Genomic DNA, 18231 nt, shown 5'->3' on the forward strand with positions numbered 1-18231 from the left:
CCACTGGAGACAAGGGGGAGAGAACTGAAGGGAAACACGCGGAGGGGCGGGGCTGGGAGACCAGAGGGAGAGTTTGGGGAGACCTGGGAACTGCAGAGGGACAGGGCTGCGCGCCCGGCGAGTCGTTACCATTCAGCGAGTGGTTGAGAACCTAGCGTAAACGCGGCTCCCGGCGTCTACTGAATGCCCGCCGGGCGCAGTCCCAGCCTGACCCTCTGCACCTGCAAGGCAGAGGCCATGGAGCCCGCACATTTCCACCCTGGGATCCCACAAATGTGGTTTTGTTTTGCTTTCCCCCCCGCCCCCAATCTGCAGCTCCAGGCCCCTCCCTGAGCCGCCCCTCTCCACCAGCAGGGGAGGGGCGGGCGGGGACCCCTGGGGCGTGGGAGAGGAAGGGCCGCTCTATTAGTGACGGCGGGGGCGGGCGGGGGCGGACGGGGGCGGGCGCTGACGCCTTCGGGTGGGTCTGGGTGAGGGGCCTGACGGCAGAGTCGGTCCAGAACTGCCCGGACAGCGACGCACAGCGATGGTGAGACCCCAGCCAAGTCCTGGTCCACTCCCCTAAAATCCCAGCAGCCAGACCCGGAAGTCCAGCGGACTCGGGAAACACCGCGTCCCAGCCCCGGAGGCGGGCCCGCCAAGTTCTAGAAAAGCTTTGGGGATCTACCGAGAGGGCAGTCGGCGGGACCGGGCACTCCCCTTCCTTCTCCCTCCCACGGTCCCCAGAAATTTTCCCATCCCTCCACCTCCCCAAGCCCTAAGTCCTCTCGGGCTCTGCCCTTCAGGGCAGCGGGGGTTGGGGATGTCCAGCTCCTGAGCCCTCTTGCACCTGCACAGAGGCAAGACAAGGGATTCAGCTCTGTCCCTTATCTGAGGTGGGAGGGGGAAGGGAATTATGGAGGGAATCCAGCTGGCCTGTTAGTAAGGGTGTCCCAGTGCTAGGTGGAGGTGGAGTTTGGCTGCCTTTGGGGAGATGGAAGGGTGAGGAGTAGAGGCCTGATTTCTGAGCGTTGTTTCTGTGTTGGACAATTCCATGCAAACTAGAGCTAAAATGGAAGAGGGTGCAAGTCCTCTCCTGGGGCCCCAGATGCTCCCTCCTTTCTTGCTGCCTGGAGCAGGGGCAGTGCTGTTAGTGGCTACTCCGGGTGTGAACAGCCCATCCTGGCCACCTTCCACAGGAAACCTGACCTGAGGGACAGAAGAGGAAGGAAGCAGGTGGGTGTGAAGCCAGGAAGGAGGGAAGGGTGGCACAGGACATTTGAAGTGGGAGTGGAGGGGCTGTGGAGGGTTCAGTGCTGGGAAGCAATATTAACTGTTACAGTCCAAACCCTCACCTCAACCCCAATACAAATCCCTGGCCCGGTCTTACAGAGGCCAGGGATTTGATGATGACCCTCCTGTGCCCAGCTACTTTGAGAATCCATCCCAGCCCCCAGAAGCCAGATCCCCCTAAGGCTTCCCTTAGCCTCTGGTATGATCTTGGGCAAGTTAATTGTTTCAACTGTCAAGTAGAATAAAAGAAATTACCTCATAAGATTATTGTGAGGATGGACTGTATTATATAATATTCTAGAAGAGTCCTTGGCACAGAGTAAATATTATTAAAAAGTTTGCTCTGGTTATTTTCTCCAGGGTTTGTATCTGCCCAGAGCTCTGATCCCATTCTACCTGGTTTCATCTTTGTCTTACCCACTATGAGCTCCTTGAGGGCAGGGCTCATCTCTTCTCTACATTAATAGTCAGTTTTGTTTGTTTGTTTGTTTGTTTGTTTTTGAGATGGAGTCTTACTCTGTCGCCCAGGCTGGAGTGCACTGCACTGCAACCTCTGCCTCCCAGGTAGGTTGGAGCGATTCCCCTGCCTCAGCCTCTCTAGTAACTGGGATTACCGGCACACATCACCATGCCTGACTTATTTTTGTATTTTTAGTAGAGACGGGGTTTCCCCATGTTGGCCAGGATGGTCTCGATCTCCTGACCTCAGGTGATCCGCCTGCCTCAGCCTCCCAAAGTTCTGGGATTACTGGCCTGAACCACTGTGCCAATAGTCACTTCTTACCCCCAAGATATTGTGGTCATATCAGGAGTTGCCAAGATGAAAACTGAAGAGATGAACTTAGATTATCCAATGCAATTGCTGCTATATATAAAAGTGCAAGGTGTTCCTGTCCTCGAGGAAGTTATAGATGAGGAGCCAAGAGAGATGCAGGGAGCAAAGAGAAAAACATTAGGTGCTAAATCTTGGGGCACTGAATCTTGGGGCACTGCTTGCTTCAGTTGCTCAGGGAAGGGAGAGCTGGTATGGTCACAGAGGCTGAGAAGGGCTTCCTGGTAAGGAGATCCTTTAACCAGAGGCCCAAGCCTATGTAGCTGGAAAAACTGGACCCATGTAGGAAGTTGTGAAGAAGCACGCTCACTGGGGCTGTGGGTGCATGGTGAGAAATGGTGGAAGTTAAGGCTGATGAGGTAAGGAGAGAGGGGCCAGCCTGCCCAAAGGCCCACCAGAAAGGCAAAGTGCCCTCTCCTTCTACCATGGGCCTCCGCTTACCTCCATCCCAATCTTGGGAGACCCCAGAATTTTGAACTTCAGAAATTCTGGACCAAAAGACATGACCTCAAGACCTGGCTCCGCCACTTACTGGCTGTTTGACCTCAGGCATGTTACTCATGGTCTGATCCTCAGTTGGGCCATCTGTAAGACGGGGATAATACTACCTAAGTCATTTGGGTGTTGGGAGGACTGAGGGAAATAATACCTATAAAGCACTTAACACTTCCTAGTACATTGTAACGGCCTAATACATGAAGGTGTTCTTATTGTTTTGGGGTAGCCTTTGCCACTAATGTCAGTGCAGAACTCTGGCTGGCCCCACCAAGAGGACAGCCCCAAGCCCCAGGATCCAAGTCCGCCAGCCAACTCAGACAGTGACTCAGGCCACCTGCCGGCGGAGGACCCTGAGGACACCTCTGCTCAGGTAGTAGAGTTGTGCCCTTCCTCTGAGACCAACGTATCCTCTCTCCTGTGGAGTGGCCACCTTTTTCCACTAACCCGGAGGTAGTTTGACTTCGTGCCTAATCTCTTACTGCCTTTCTCTCTTTTCAGGAATTCCTGTCTCTGCACCTGCTGAGAACATGGGCTTTTGACTTTAAACTCATTCACATGAATATCCATTACCTCTTCTAGGGAATCTGTGTTGTCAAAGCAGACTCTAGGGGCTTTGGCCCCAAGGCGTGAAGGGGGTTAAGAAGGGAAAGCATAAGAAGGGAAGCTGTTTAGGGGTGTGGGGCCTCCCCAGCCTCCCTCAAGGAAGACCACAGATACAGGCATCAGTCAGCTATCCTTGCGCTCAGTGAAGATCTGGAAGGAGGACCCTCCCAAATGGAGGGCATGCTTAGAAGCTGCTCTAGATTGGAGAAGAGGTGGCAATGACTAGGGGGAAAGGAGAAAGAAAAACCTAGTTTCACTCCTCTCCTTCTTCCATGTCTCCTCAGGGTCCTTCAGTTCTGAGCTTGGGTTCCCTTTGCCTGGACACCAACCAAGCCCCCAACTGGACTGGGCTTCGGACCCTCCTGCAGCAACTCCCTCCGCAGGACATTGATGTGGGTCTCCTCTCTCCATCTTCCCTCTCTTGCCTCTCCCTGCCCCTCTCTTTTCTTACTGTGGGAAGAACCTCAGTCCAGAAGTTAGGGGACGTGGATTTAAGGCCCAGCTATGCCACTGGTTGGCGTGTCATTCTCCCCCTGCCTGAGTTTTCACGTTGGCAGTAACAATAGCGGGTGCAGTAACATCTGCTCTGCCCACCACAATGCTTAGTTCAAGAGCAAATGAGAAAATGGACATGAACGACTTTTGAAACGGATAATGGAATGTACAAATGTAGAGAGTATGGTTGTTACATATTTATTGAGGGTCTACATGTGCCCAGCCTAAAGGCTTACAATTCAATTGGGGAGGCAAGACAGGAGTATATGAAATAATTTGAGGAAATGCAAGAATTGGAAGTGATACTGAGCTCTTAGCTCATTGGGAGCAAGGACCTAATGGTGACAGGGCTGAGTGTTGTGGGCCTGTCAGGACCTGATTGATGACCATTCCTAGGGGGGGCAGGGGGAGACTCAGGTGGCCTTTCCTGAGCTCCTTTCCTTCTTCTTCGATTTCCCCTTCCATGCCATTATCTCTGGCATCTCCCTGAGGTTCTACAACGTTTCTCTGACCCAGCAGCCAAGCCTTTCTTCCTCCAACCAATGCTCAATCTTTCCTGCTGGAGCTCTCCCAGTAACTGTAGAGGACTGTTTCTGCAGGAGCACTGCTGCCTGGCCCTCGGGGAGGAGGAGCGGGCTGAGCTGCAGCTCTTCTGTGCCAGGCGGAAGCAGGAGGCCCTGGGACGGGGGGTAGCTCGCCTGGTACTTCCCAAGCTTGAAGGACACACCTGTGAGAAGGTCTGTAGCACCCCTCCCCTCAAGTTCCCCTTCCTCTATTCTTTGCCCTCTCATTTCTGCAGAAGGGGCTAGCTTCTGGAACTCTGGTTGGGAAACAGGAAAAACAGAAACCAAGTTTGGGAGCTCTTGGTGTAGGTTGCAGTGGATGTGGGCTTGCTAGGGTATGCTGAGAACAGGTTGGGATCAGATTGCAAGAGCAAGGAGGGAAGTTAGGACGGTAGTGCCTACTTGGACCAACTCAGCACCTCCCCTCTGACAGTGTAGGGAGCTGCTGAAGCCAGGAGAGTACGGAGTGTTTGCAGCCCGGGCAGGGGAACAGCGTTGCTGGCACCAGACTTGCTTTGCCTGCCAGGCCTGTGGCCAGGCCCTGATAAACCTCATCTACTTCTACCATGATGGACAACTTTACTGCGGCCGCCATCATGCAGAGTTGCTGCGCCCGCGCTGCCCAGCTTGTGACCAGGTACAGCCTGGAGGGGAGGAACTGGGGGTCTGCCCAGGGTCCAGAGTGGCAGGATACAAAGGAACACTCTCCTGGGCCACAGTTTCTCACAGTATCAGGAAGTGGGGAGAAGTAGGAACCAGTCTGGGCAAGTTCACTGTGTTCTGACTTGAGCTCTGGGCACGTGGGACCCAGTGCCCTTCTGCCTGTGGCCTCCCCCACTGCGGAGGCCCTCAGATGTTCTTGGACTGACAGAATTTCTCTAGAGCAGGGACTCTTGGACACATGCTCATCTCAGTAGATGCCAAGTGCCCAGTGCTGTGCCTCATCATGCTAGAAATTCCCTTGATGTCAGCATAAAAGGAAGCCTGGAGCCCTGGGTTGGGAGTCCAGACCCCCAGGTCGCACTTTGGATTGTGCCACTTGCTAGCTGATATCCTGGCTAAGCCAATCAGTCCTCCCTGCGTCCAAGAGTGGCTGAGTGAATCAAATGGGAATGTATGCAGACATGCTTTAGTGTTAACAGGGTAAAAGGCGTGGTTACTGGATGAATGAATGAGTGAATGAATGAATGAAACGTTCCCCTCTCCCTCTCCCAGCTGATCTTCTCCCAGCGCTGCACCGAGGCAGAGGGACAGTGCTGGCATGAGAACCACTTCTGTTGCCAGGACTGCGCCGGGCCTCTGGGCGGGGGACGTTATGCCCTGCCTGGGGGAAGCCCCTGCTGCCCCAGCTGCTTCGAGAACCGCTACTCGGATGCAGGCTGGAACTGGGCCGGGACACTGGAAGGGCAGGCATTCCTTGGTAAGGGAGAGGATGCAGAGCAAAGCGGGAGGGGGCTTGGGCTGGGCTGTGGGGATTTTCCCGGGCTGGGACCCTCGCCCCGGTCCCACGCCGTCCCGTCCCTCCAGGAGCACCCCCACCGCACCCCCCAGATCCGAGCCTCGGGGCCCGCAGCTCTCACCGCGCGTCCCTGGCCGGAGCGTTCCGAGGGCCTCCCGAACCCACCCCGCGCCGCGGTCGGGGTTGCGGCGCCGGACTCCCTCCCAGGCGCGGGACGCGGCCGCCCTCTGGTGGAGGCGGGGGACCCTGGCGAGGACTCGCGGCGGCGGCGGCGGCGGCGGCGCGCACGGCCCAGGGGCTGGGCTGGGCGGGGCGAGAGGCTGGGCCTCACCCCCGCTAGCTGCGGTGGAGGTCCAGCTCCGCCTCTCTGAGACCAGTGTTTCCGACCCGGCCCGGAACAGGGGAGACTGGACCCGACCGAACTGGAGGAAGGGACCAAACCTCGGTGAACTCTGCGACCCTCTCCCGAACACTCGTTCTCGCTGCTGCCGGCGGTTCCAGCCTGCAAACTCAGACGGGGCTGCCTGGATCCAGTCCCCAGCAGGAGAACCGACCTGGGGAAAAAGTGGAGGCACCCAAAGGGCAGGAGCAGTGCCGCTTGGAGACTCTTCGTGATCCCAAGGACACCCCTTTCTCCACCTGTTCCTCCTCCTCTGACTCGGAACCTGAAGGCTTTTTCTTAGGCGAGCGCCTTCCCCTGTCCTGGAAAATCCCCGGAAGCCTCCAAGCAGAGGACAGCAACGCCTCTAAGAAGCACTGCACCATGTGCTAGTGGCGCAGCTCAGAGAGGGGGTGTGAGTGGGAGGAAAGGGGTCTGTAAAGCGGGAGAACAAGGATAGCCTCCCCTAACAATCCTAGACTGAGACGCAGTCAGGCGCACGCCCGCGAGAGGCGGCGAGGTGACAAGTTTGGAGTGCGCCCCCTTCAGCACAGCGCGTTAGGACTTTTGGTGGAGACTTTCTTGGCAAAACCCATTCCCCAAAGCTACGCTTCCCCTGCTGAGATAGCCCCTACCCCCACCTCCACAGGCTGGGACAGCCCCGTCCCCACCATCCTCCTCCCGAGCCAATTAAATGATCACAGCACGCGTGACGGTTACCGGCTGGAGAGCCGGAGGTGGGACCGGGAGCAGGGGACCGTAGAGCCGGGCCGCGCTCCTCCCCTCCTAGAGTTCGTGGACGCGCAGCAGGGGGCCGTCCCTCTTCCGGATGTCGGACTAAGTGAACAGCGCTCCCCTGCCGGCTGGTAGCAGCCGGAAGTGGCAAACCGGAGGTGCGTCATTCACCCGCGACGCCGATACGGTTCCTCCACCGCGGCCCATGGGAAGGTTCCTACTATGGCTTCCAGCGGGGTCCCGGTGAGCGCTGCTGGCTCGGCTAATGAAACTCCCGAAATACCAGACAACGTGGGAGATTGGCTTCGGGGCGTCTACCGCTTTGCCACAGATAGGAATGACTTCCGGAGGTAACTGAGCCCAAGAACTTGGTCCTTCTCTGGCCCTTACGTCGGTATTCCCCTTTCTCGCGAGGGTTTTTTTTGTTCTTGTTTTTTTGGGTTTTTTTGAGATGGAGTCTCGCTCTGTCGCCCAGGCTGGAGTGCAGTGGCGCGATCTCCGCTCACTGCAAGTTCCGCCGCCTCCTAGGTTAACACCATTCTCCTGCCTCAGCCTTCCTAGAAGCTGGGACTACAGGCGCCCGCCGCCACGCCCGGCTAATTTTTTTGTATTTTTAGTAGAGACGAGGTTTCACCGTGTTCGCCAGGATGGTCTCGATCTCCTGACCTCGTGATCCGCCCGCCTCGGCCTCCTAAAGTGCTGGGATTACAGGCGTGAGCCACCGCACCCGGCCTTGTTTTTGTTTTTTTAACATTGCCAGCATTGTGGCGTCTTGGTAGCTCTGCCTGTGCGTCACTGACGTCCTTGGCCAGGAGGGAGAGTTCCCGTGTGGCAGAATCGATCTTTCGTTCGTGTGGCTGTATCTGTATGTCACCCTGATCAAGGGAAGAGGTGCCAGCACGTAAACAGGCTTTTTTGGCGCTGGGCTAGTGCTTTAGCTGGGCTTTGCGGATCTTACATTTTTTTTTTTTTTTTGAGACGGAGTCTCGCTCTGGCACCCAGGCTGGAGTGCAGAGGCGCGATCTCGGCTCACTGTCCCTTCCGCCTCCCGGGTTCAAGTGATTCTCCTGCCTCAGCCTCCCCAGTAGCTGGGATTACAGGCACACGCCACCACACCCAGCTGAGTTTTGTGTTTTTAGTAGAGACGGGGTTTCACCATCTTGGGCAGGCTGGTCTCAAACTCCTGACTTCTTGATCCACCCGCCTCGGCCTCCCAAAGTGCTAGGATTACAGGCGTGAGCCACCCCGTCTGGCCACATTTATTTCTTTTTGAGACAGTCTCGCTCTGTCGCCCAGGCTGTAGTGGCACAACCTCAGCTCACTGCAATCTCTGCTCCCGGATTCCAGTGATTCTCCTGCCTCAGCCTCCCCAGTAGCTGGGATTACAGGCGCGTGCCACCACACCCAGCTAATTTTTGTATTTTTAGTAGAGACGGGGTTTCACCATGTTGGCCAGGCTGGTCTTGAACTCCTGACCTCGGGATCCGCTTGCCTCGGCCTCCCAAAGTGCTGGGATTACAGGCGTGAGCCTCCTCACCCAGACTTATCTTACATTTATTAGGCACAAAAATGAACTCCAAATTCCCACGTGGGTCTTGAGCAACCTGCCATGTCACAACCATGTATTAACGCCTCGGGAAGGTGGTGGTGATAGAAGCATTTTCCCCCAGTACATTTCGTTAACTGTACAACAGATTCAGTGACCACAGGGTTAGTAAAACACCTTTTTTTCCAGGAACTTGATATTAAATTTGGGACTCTTTGCTGCGGGAGTTTGGCTGGCCAGGAACTTGAGTGACATTGACCTCATGGCACCTCAGCCAGGGGTGTAGCCAAGTAGGTAAGCACTGAACCACACCCCTGCGTGTCTTAGGAGACCTAGAGACTGGGAGAAGCAATGTTTTCTGTCAACTATTCACGAAATGTACAAAAGAATGTGATGTAAAACCCTTAACTATTCCTAGTTAAATGTGTTTTCAGATGTTGCAAGGGATTTAAGTATCTCTTACTAGTTTCTCTCCCATACTTTTCCAGTTCTAATGCCACCTGTTGTCTTATCCGATTGCAGACAAATGGAATCCTGTGCTGAACCCGAATCTTCCAAAAAACAGCCTACAATCTGTGACCACCACAAGATGTGCCCTGATGGCAGCTGAAGTTTGATTCAGATGGGCACTTTCTTCCCTCTCCCTGCCTAGTTTCCTTTTGTTCCTTGAGTCCATGCAGAATTCCATTCTCTGGTCAGCAGACAGGCTTAAGCTAAAGTATGGCCTCTGTTCTATAAAGTTCTGTACATAGTTCCCAAGCTTCTGCAGGGGGTGATCTTTGCTCTTGTCCTGAGAAATAACAGTGCTGTTTTAACAAACATTTGAAATAAATACCACACACAAAGGCAGTCATTTTATTCTTTTAATAAGAAACTTTTGCTTACAAAAACAAGGTGTAAAAAAATTTACAAAAATCATAAAAACATGATTTATATTTCACACTTGAGAGACAAAAACAAGCCCCAAACATGGATTTTAATGGAAGTGGTTTGCTTCATTTTAAAAGGAAGGAAAAAAAAAAAAAAAAAAAAAAAAAGCTGTAACCATACATTGATGTCAACATAGCATGAAGTTTATTCTTGAAGAATTTACATTGTTGAGCAATATAAGGGGAAGAAGCCATTTGGTGTTGCATAGCATTTTAGTGCACCAGATGGGTTTTCCAGGCACCAGGGAGGCATTGTTGCTGGAATAGTGAGGTTTGGTGGCACAAAGAGGGCAGTGATGTGTAGGGGGAGGTAAAGTGAAGTAAGCCTGGGCAGTGGGCACTAAAGTGACACTGCTGAGGAAGCCGCTTCCTTCAGAAGGAGATGTTTTGTGACCCTGAAATTGATGGTAGTGCTACTGTCCAGGGTTTGGGGGCTCTTTGGAAATGGAGTACATACGGAACTGGCATGTATAAACTTGTATAGCCATAGAAAGGGGTGGATAGAAACGGGTCCACCATGGCAATTATTTTTTTCTGGTCAGTTTACTAGACATTAAAAAAAATACTGCTTTTATGTGCCAGGTCTCCTATGAAACTAGTGTGGGATTAAAGGACATTAATTGGAAAGGAGGGTCAGTATATATGGACCACAGTGGCCTGTTAAGAATGACAGATGTCTCTAGCAGTTTGTTCACTACTAAAGATAAACAGGACAAAAGTCTTTCCTGACCTTGCTGGCGTAAATATTAAGAAAATTGCTTGAGAATTAAATTTTTTTAGTTTGTATATAAAAACAGCACCATTCTTTGTATAAATCAGATAGATCTTATCTGATAGATGAAGCCAAGACCCTTGAGTGTAGACTCTGAGAGGTTTATATTTTACTGGGTATTAAGATGAAGAAGGATCACATGAGAGCAAAGCTTAGCTTTGAAGCCATCACCTCCCAAATGGTGACCAAGGAGGAAACTTTTAAGCCATAGTATAGATGCTAACCCCCATTTAAGACCCATATCAGACCACTTGCTAAGACAAGAAATACCAGCACCTCCTGTTCTTTATAGGAATGAAACTTAGATCCTTAAAGGCTGCTACCTGATATACTCATGACTGAACAGTTTTATTTGATAAAAACTTCCAAAATTGAAAATCAAAATCCAGCAAGAATTAAGACATGGCAGCTTCCAAAAGCATAATTCAAATTTTATTCAAAATTTACTGTTTTGGCTTCAAGTAAGTATTTACTGTTGGTTGGGTTTTAAAGCCATAATGATGGTTGAGTAAGGATTCATTTATTTATTTTTAAATTTTTATACATTTTTGAAAAGATTTCAAGTCTGTATTTCCCAGGCTGGTCTTGAGCTCCTGGCCTCAAGCAATCCTCCCACCTTGGCCTCCCAAAGTGTTGGGATTACAGGTGCTAGCCACCGTGTCCAGCCAATGTTTCACTTAAACTGGCTTAATTATTCAAAGTGGTTAAGAATTTAGTAAATAAAACTACTTAATCTACAACTTTCAAAAATTGATAAGTAATCATTAATTCTGTAAATGAAGGAATTGGCCTTCATTACTGCCAAAACAACATTTTCCCCAAGGAAAGTCAGTTTTATATCCTGTCACACTTTTCAGCCCTGGCTAGTTAACACAGTACTATGAAAATCTCTAGCTAGATTTTAAACGAAATATGCCAGCAGAAGTATGGAATGAGTCCACAAAAATGAGTGTCACAATGCTATAGTAGCTATGGTGTATTTAGTGCAGTGTGGATTGAATAAGTACACAGTAATTAAAGTCATAGTCTTGGCCCAACAGAACAGTTATTAAACGTAAGATACAAACTAAAGTTACAGTCATATTTAGAAGGCGCTTTTCAGCTTTAGTGCTGACTTAAAAAGTCTGAACCACCAGGAAGATGCGTACTTAACTAGTTAAAAAATTAAATGGCCATGGAAAGTTTTACCCCAAAGATACAACCTCTTCACTTATTTAGTTCAGTAATGAGGCTGAGGGACCCAATTTTCAAGTGTGCATTTGAGTGGTAAACTTTTAAACACCATTTGGTGAAGTTTCAGGAGCTCAGTGGAAACCTTAAGGTCGGAGTAAAAGAAACTGGCTGTAAACAGCCCTGCAGTGAAGAGACTGGGTCTTAGCACCTTCCACAGCCACTCAGCACCATCTCAGTCAGTGCCTGCCGGAGGGGGGAAGGGCATGGAGAGCTAGGACGGGTGCCTTCTCTTTTGCACCACTCCCTTTGCATATTACACAGTGCACTGGCTTGCCTTACAATCTGTGGTTCACATACAGAGGTTTTCTATACTGCTCCCAGACATTTTTTGCAAAAGAACATCAGAACCAATGAAGGTACCACTTCAGGAGGAATCATTTTTGTTTGACTTCTGCTATATGTTGCCCAGCATTAGTCATTGTTTTGATAAAGACTAAAAGGCCTTTTCTGAACATTTGTGCTCTCCCAACCACCTGGGAAAGCATCCCTTCCACTCACAAGATGTAACCTCAGATAGGGATATAGTATACATTTAAGAAGGGGTAGCCCCCCAGCCTGATTTTAAAAGGCCCAAGTTAATGTATGGAACGTGACAAGGGAAGTGAAAAACAAATGGAGTACATAGTCTGCTTGAAAAACAGCCGTTTGATGAACAGTCACAAATACAAAGAATTTGGACATTGTAATATAATTTTAGAACTTGCTGGTAAGAATAATTTGCATTCACACACAAGAGACATGAAATGCTTTTTAGAAGTCTCTGATACCAGATGTCCTTTAAACACTACACAGACCCATTTGCCACTTGAAATGACAAGAAATCCTTTCCCTTAATCTTTTCAATTCCATGCAAACCATAATGGAGTACAAGGCACCAAATTTTATGAATTGTATAAAATTAGTTCACAAAGCTTTGTCAGTAAGTAAAACAAACTCCATTTCTCCCTCCCGGCCTGCCCACCCTCCTCCCACCACCCGCCATCCCCAACCAAGTTTTCATTCTGCACTACTGTCAACCTCTCTAGGGCTTATGCTGGGGCATGCCCCACTGCCAGCCAATCCACCTCATTGGTTCTTCCCTTGTACTTGGATGGAGCTGTAAGCACAGCCAGAGTAGCAAACTCATACAATCATTGACTCTAGAAGCCTTGCCATTAAAGACAAAAATAAACTCTGCTATTGAGTCCATAGGACACATAACACTTCTACAGTTTCCAATTTTATTCATGACATTTTAAGAGACGTCTGAAATTTTTTTTTATTTTTATTTTTTGAGACAGAGTCTTGCTCTGTCACCAGGCTGGAGAGCAGTGGCGCGATCTCGGCTCACTGCAACCTCTGCCTCCTGGGTTCAAGCGATTCTCCTGCCTCAGCCTCCCAAGTAGCTGGGACTACAGGCACGTGCCACCACGCCCAGCTAATTTTTGTATTTTTAGTAGAGATGGAGTTTCACCATGTTGGCCAGGATGATCTCAATCTCAATCTCCTGACCTTGTGATCCGCCCACCTCGGCCTCCCAAAGTGCTGGGATTACAGGCGTGAGCCACCACGCCCAGCCTGGAAATTCTTTACAGTGTAGCACTGCCCCCCAACCCTGCCCCATAACTCCAAGACTGAGGGGCTGGATCAAAGCTGGCAAGAGCTCTGACTACCATTTAATAACAGCTTCAGTTCCTGGCTGCCAAGGGCATTCCTAACGATTTTTATACTAGCATGGATGTTCATCTCAGAGGCAACCACAGATATGAGGGTCAGGCTAGATTGAGGTAAAAAAAAAAATCCTTTTTGAGGGCCTAGGTGCACTCATCTTGGCTGGCTACAGCAGCAAGTAAACATGCCAGCCAACTAACTACAAAGGGTTCCTGGAACGAGACTCTTAACTACTTGCCCTGGGAGAGAAGCAGGCCCATTAAGGTTCAGTTAGGAGACCTTGGGTTTGATTTGGCAGCATCTAGTCAGCTTTTACCTGGTTCTTATTTTCCTCTCTTTAGAATGATTTCAATTTAAGATGCAACTGAGACATTTATCTATACCCAATATGTAAATAAATTAAAGGCAAAGGGACAATTCCCTCACAATAGCCATTGGCTTATGCAGCAGGGAACTCTTTAATAAAAAATCTCCTTAAATAACAACTTCTTAAGTGTCTAGTGCTGCTGCCTCTGGGTACCTGAGGTGTCTGTAACTGCAGTGGGCACCTTTCACAAATGTGTAGCTCAGTGGAGACTCTGATGTTAGTTTCTTTTATTACTTTGATATATGCGTGCTCAGCTAAGCACTTATTTCATGAAGTCCTTAATCTGCTTAATAAATCCTTATAATATTTGGTATAAAACTATTTTTTAAAATTAAATTGGAAGATCTTTGAATTTTCCATTAAATGTTTATTAGTAATTATCCCCACTGGACAGCCTGAGGGGTAAAGTAGATGCTCTATTATTTCTTCTCTATCTTGTAAGTTCTTTTTCTAGAATAATAAATATAGGATTCAATGAAAGATGAGGCACGATTCATAGTTTCCTTTCCTTTTTACTCTCCTTGGTTTTTTTGAGTTAATGGGCTTTTCTATTGCCACAAAAAGTCATTACTAATCATGCCGACTTAAAAACTTGGATCTTGAGAGTACAGCTTCACATCAGAGCCTCTGGCAGCATGGACAGCGGTGACACTTTAAAACAGTGTCCAGGAGAGGGTGAGCCCAGGCAAAGCTTATACAAAGAAGCCTGCAGTAGACAGTATAAACCAAACAGCATAAAAAATGCCATACGCTATCGCTTCCAAATAAAAGCTAAATATTACAGAAATCTCACAGTGTTGGAAAAAGCAAGTTTAATTTAAAATATAGTCATTCCTTCCCTATCAGGGTGAGCCATTTTTTGTCTGAATTTCCTCCATGTCTCAGTGCTGCCTGGCAGGGCCTATGGGAGAGTTCATTTCAAAAAGTCAACAGCAAATGCTACAGATCTGTGCGGGAAATGTGGCTCATCAACATTGCTAAAGCTATAATCCTCATTCTTTAGCCTCGCTTTCCCCACTTCCCACCCCTCCCCGAACTCCCTTCCACATCTACTCCCTTCAAGTGACAACTGTACTTCTACCTGAATTCAAACATTAATACGATATACTCAGTCAAAAGATGAGCATTTATAGTGACAGGCTGAGTGAGGCTCACTGCAGCAACCACAGCAACAAAAGTTAGGGTTTGCATTCACTTTCACCAGCAAATCTAAGTGAAGAACTAAGAATGAAGTGGCACCTGATGGGGACAAGGGTTTTTATCTGGGCAATTTCATTCTGTTTAGAAACTGACCCAATTTAAAAAGGACGATGTATTTTACTAGCACTGGGGGAAAGGACGGGGCACTCTTTGTTTTTTTCTCTAATGGACTGAGTATGGGGGGTAAAGCAACAGTAGGGATTATCAGATTTGGGAGGAAACAGGTCAAGGCCATCGGTAATCAACTCTTCAGATATGTACGAGGTGGATTCCTAAGCAGTTAACATACCCTAGAAAACCAAAAGCTCCCAAACCCTGTGACCATGAATGTTCTACCTCTCCAGAAGCAAGAAAGAAGCTGCAGGCTAAGAAGCTGCATGCTGCACTGAAGTGAGAACGGGTGATAGGCATTCAATAAGCCCTGCAGCACCAGCTATCTCTGCCCACCCTCAATTGAGTTCTGAGAAAACCTAAGAATCAATTTAAACCAAACCATGTGCTTGCCCTAGACCTGAACCAGGGATCTGCTACAGAACTGGGATAGCCAGGAGTGTCATTTGGCTCAGCATGCAACATGTGCTGGTCTATTGCTTCTTTATATGACCTGCTCCTTCTTTAAAATGAAGGGGTATTCATGCCAGTCTCAGAAGTATGGAATGATTAAATGACAGCAGCAGGTAGGGAGGGTATGACATACGAAAACCATCCCATTTTGCATGGGGAAATTTGTTCCATGCATCTCACTCCACTCTTTAGCAGCTATCCCCAAAAAAGGAAGTTTGTTTTGAACCCTTGAAGGTTACTTCCTTTGTGGGAATAAACCCTTTAGACTTCATCTCCCATCTTGAAGCCAATCCCATCCAGCAAACTGCTAGCCCAGGGCCCCTCCTCACATGCTCTGTCCAGGGCTGCTCACATCTGGAGGGTTCTTCTGGTGCTGCAAGGAGGTCCTGCTTAGCAGGGGAATCACATAATGGAGAGAAAACATGGCTGCTCTCCTGTGTGGATATGATTAATTTACTCCCGCTTTCTTCCACCTAGATCCCTCTATATTCAGAAGCAACTGATGAAAGGATCTTCATAGAAGTTACTTCTTTTGTTTTTAGGAAAGGAGGGAACTCCCAAACTCATTCAAAAGAAAGACTACAAAATTTATGACAGGACATGAATCACCTGGCACCTTCTACTCTAGACCCAGTGAGGCAAACCTAGTAATCTGTTCCTGCAGTAGCCTTATTTCCTATAAGAGGAAAGATGTATGGACACCAGTACACAAAAGCCAGTCTTTGATACATGCCTCCCATTCAGGAAAATGTCTGTGGTCTGCCTTCATTGTTGCTGGACTGCACCTGAGCTTGGAGATGGGTTTCTGAGATTCTTGCATTGCCCTGCACTGTTCTTTGAGTGTAAAAAAGGATGTAGGCCTGGGTTTTGCACACTTCCTCGACACTGCATACATTCAGCTTTGAGTCATTGCAGTGGACCCAAAAACCTAGGAAACCAAAGGAGAAAAAGAGAGAAAATGACTACCCAATTCATATTTCTAGTCAGCAGGCAAAATCAGGAGATGAAGAAAGGGACAGAGAAGTTCTGAATAGAGCCAACCCTCGATTATTGGTGGGGGATGGGACAGGTAAATGAAACCGACAGACTTCTGTGTATCCACTGGCTTTAACACCACCAAACCCCACAGTACCGCTTATCAACTTACTGCAATTTTTTTTTTTGAGACGGAGTCTTGCTCTGTCGCCCAGGCTGGAGTGCAGTGGCGGGATCTCGGCTCACTGCAAGCTCCACCTCCCGGGTTCATGCCATTCTCCTGCCTCAGCCTCCCGAGTAGCTGGAACTACAGGCGCCCACCACCACACCCGGCTAATTTTTTGTATTTTTAGTAGAGACGGGTTTCACCATGTTAGTCAAGATGGTCTCAATCTCCTGACCTCGTGATCCGCCCACCTCGTCCTCCCAAAGTGCTGGGATTACAGGCGTGAGTCACCACGCCTGGCCGACTGACTGCAATTTTTATCTTTGTTTTCTTCAGGCTTTTTTACTGTCCACTAGAGCCTTCTAGAAAGATAGCTGCAATACTGCAGGCTAAGCAATGGGGAGATAAGGAGGAAGATGAGGAGGAAGGGGAGGAGGAGACGAGAAATGGAAATAGAGGGGAGTGATAAAGGAAAATTTAGAAGGAACAAAAAAGTATTTATTCACAGGCTCTGGCTGCCCCAAGGGCTGTGCAGTTCAAGAACAGTGAACAGCTGAAAACACATCTGCAACCCATCAGTCAGTGCAGTAGCTGGAAGACTCCACTCTGGAGGATGAGGACCTAAAGCACCTTTGGAGGGGCCCTTGCATCCCCATACTTCCCATGGCGGGGGAAGTAGTAAGAACATAGTAAGTGCTCAGTAAATGTTCTCAGCTTTGTAAGCTGCGGCTAGTGAGATTTATACAGTATCTCCTTGAGGTTACACAGGTTCTACTGTTTCTGCATAACCAAGAAGGAAACTGGGGTGTGCAGAAGTAGCATTACCACAATAATAGTAATATTATCAATAACCAATATTTTTGATAATACTACAATATCCTCAAACACTGACTGAATAAGCACTATGTGCTAAGCAACTGCTCTTTTTATTTATTTATTTATTTGAGTCAGGATCTCACTCTCTTGCCCAGGCTAGAATGCAGTGGTGAAATCACAGCTCATTGCAACTTCAAACTCCTGGGCTCGAGCAGTTCTCCCACCTCAGCCTCCCAAGTAGCTAGGACCACAGGTGCACACCATTACGCCTGGGTAAGTTTTTACTATGTTGCCCAGGCTAGTCTTGAACCCTTGGCCTCAAGCAATCCTCCCGCCTCTGCCTCCCAAAGTGTTGGAATTACAGGCGTGAGCCATTGCACAGGGCCTAGGTCCTGTTCTAAGCACTTTTACATGTCAGTTCCTTTTAATTCTTAGAACAACCATACGTTGTTACTTAGTAATATGCCCAAAATTTGAATCCAACTTTCATAATTCTTTTTTTTTTGAGATAAGAGTCTTGCTCTGTCACCCAGGCTGAAGTGCAGTGGCATAATCTTGGCTCACTGCAACCTCTGCCTCCCAGGTTCAAGCGATTCTCCTGCCTCAGCCTCCTGAGTACCTGGGATTACCAGTGCCCGCCACCACTCCCGGCTAATTTTTGTACTGTTTTAATAGAGACAGGGTTTAACCATGTTGGCCAGGCTGGTCTCAAACTCCTGACCCCAGGTGATCCACCCACCTCAGCCTCCCAAAGTGCTGGGATTACATGTGTGAGCCACGGCGCCTGACCCAACTTTCACAATTCTTGCCACTGGATTTTCATGTATGTAATTTCCCTTTAGGTAATCCATGGGATGGAAATAAAAGGAAAACAACAAAATGTGGACAAATAACCCCTTTCCGTGTCCCCCACCCCACAGAGTAAAGCGCACGCACCTCCCTCTGTGTTGTAGCAATAGGCTGTGTAGTGTCCTGAGCCAAACCCTTTCCCGTGATGCATGACCACTGCGGAGAGATCATAGGCAAAGGTCTCTTTGTCAAGAGAGGAGAGCATGTCCCTGCAGCAGTAAGGTTCCATGGTTAATACCTGGTCAAAGACGACATGGACCCCAATCTTCTCTCGATGGTTACGGCCAGACCACCTAGAACATGGATATAAGCTTGTTACTAGTAAAAA

General features: G+C 48.9%; 3 protein-coding genes across 17 annotated transcripts in view; 2 read left to right on the forward strand and 1 right to left on the reverse strand.

The window, feature by feature from the left end:
- The first annotated feature begins 447 nt into the window (after positions 1-447).
- PRICKLE4 (prickle planar cell polarity protein 4) lies at positions 448-6678 on the forward strand. Of its 10 annotated transcripts, none has more exons than XM_007972607.3 (8): positions 448-529; positions 1045-1215; positions 2829-2972; positions 3490-3597; positions 4300-4437; positions 4697-4900; positions 5479-5683; positions 6124-6678. In XM_007972607.3, exons 3-8 carry the CDS (start codon positions 2841-2843, stop codon positions 6492-6494), a joined length of 1158 nt encoding a protein of 385 aa, XP_007970798.2. In that variant the 5' UTR covers positions 448-529; positions 1045-1215; positions 2829-2840; the 3' UTR covers positions 6495-6678. The 10 variants fall into 10 exon arrangements, with proteins under 10 accessions (XP_007970798.2, XP_072862064.1, XP_072862068.1 ...); XM_073005963.1 differs by adding an exon at positions 1777-1836 and having other exon boundaries at positions 5479-6275; XM_073005965.1 differs by adding an exon at positions 1777-1836 and having other exon boundaries at positions 484-529; positions 1179-1215; positions 5479-6275.
- A 111-nt stretch (positions 6679-6789) lies between these two features.
- TOMM6 (translocase of outer mitochondrial membrane 6) lies at positions 6790-9231 on the forward strand. Its single transcript, XM_007972602.3, has 3 exons — positions 6790-7186; positions 8572-8676; positions 8905-9231. The coding sequence occupies exons 1-2, from the start codon at positions 7059-7061 to the stop codon at positions 8666-8668; spliced, it is 225 nt and encodes a 74-aa protein (XP_007970793.1). The 5' UTR covers positions 6790-7058; the 3' UTR covers positions 8669-8676; positions 8905-9231.
- A 202-nt stretch (positions 9232-9433) lies between these two features.
- Positions 9434-18231, reverse strand: part of USP49 (ubiquitin specific peptidase 49) — a 109413-nt gene continuing 100615 nt past the window's right edge. For 4 of the 6 annotated variants that reach the window (XM_038006078.2, XM_007972594.3, XM_038006076.2 and 1 more), the window contains 2 exons: positions 17991-18196; positions 9434-16025 (listed from right to left, as the gene is read on the reverse strand). In XM_038006078.2, the coding sequence (XP_037862006.1) occupies positions 15838-16025; positions 17991-18196 (394 nt within the window). In that variant the 3' untranslated portion in view covers positions 9434-15837. Of the gene's footprint in view, positions 18197-18231 lie in introns of all 6 variants that reach the window. The other 2 variants (XM_038006081.2, XM_073005961.1) reach the window with 2 other exon arrangements.

This window comes from Chlorocebus sabaeus, chromosome 17 (genome assembly GCF_047675955.1).
Source record: "Chlorocebus sabaeus isolate Y175 chromosome 17, mChlSab1.0.hap1, whole genome shotgun sequence".
Taxonomy (NCBI): domain Eukaryota; kingdom Metazoa; phylum Chordata; class Mammalia; order Primates; family Cercopithecidae; genus Chlorocebus; species Chlorocebus sabaeus.

Coding starts and splice junctions, on each gene's coding strand:
- PRICKLE4 (XM_073005963.1), top strand. CDS start 1,777: ATGGAGTCTTACTCTGTCGCCCAGGCTGGAGTGCACTGCACTGCAACC. Junction 1,837..2,828: donor CTGCAACCTCTGCCTCCCAG/GTAGGTTGGAGC, acceptor GTTTTGGGGTAG/CCTTTGCCACTAATGTCAGT. Junction 3,598..4,299: donor TCCCTCCGCAGGACATTGAT/GTGGGTCTCCTC, acceptor CTGTTTCTGCAG/GAGCACTGCTGCCTGGCCCT.
- TOMM6 (XM_007972602.3), top strand. CDS start 7,059: ATGGCTTCCAGCGGGGTCCCGGTGAGCGCTGCTGGCTCGGCTAATGAA. Junction 7,187..8,571: donor GATAGGAATGACTTCCGGAG/GTAACTGAGCCC, acceptor CTTTTTTTCCAG/GAACTTGATATTAAATTTGG.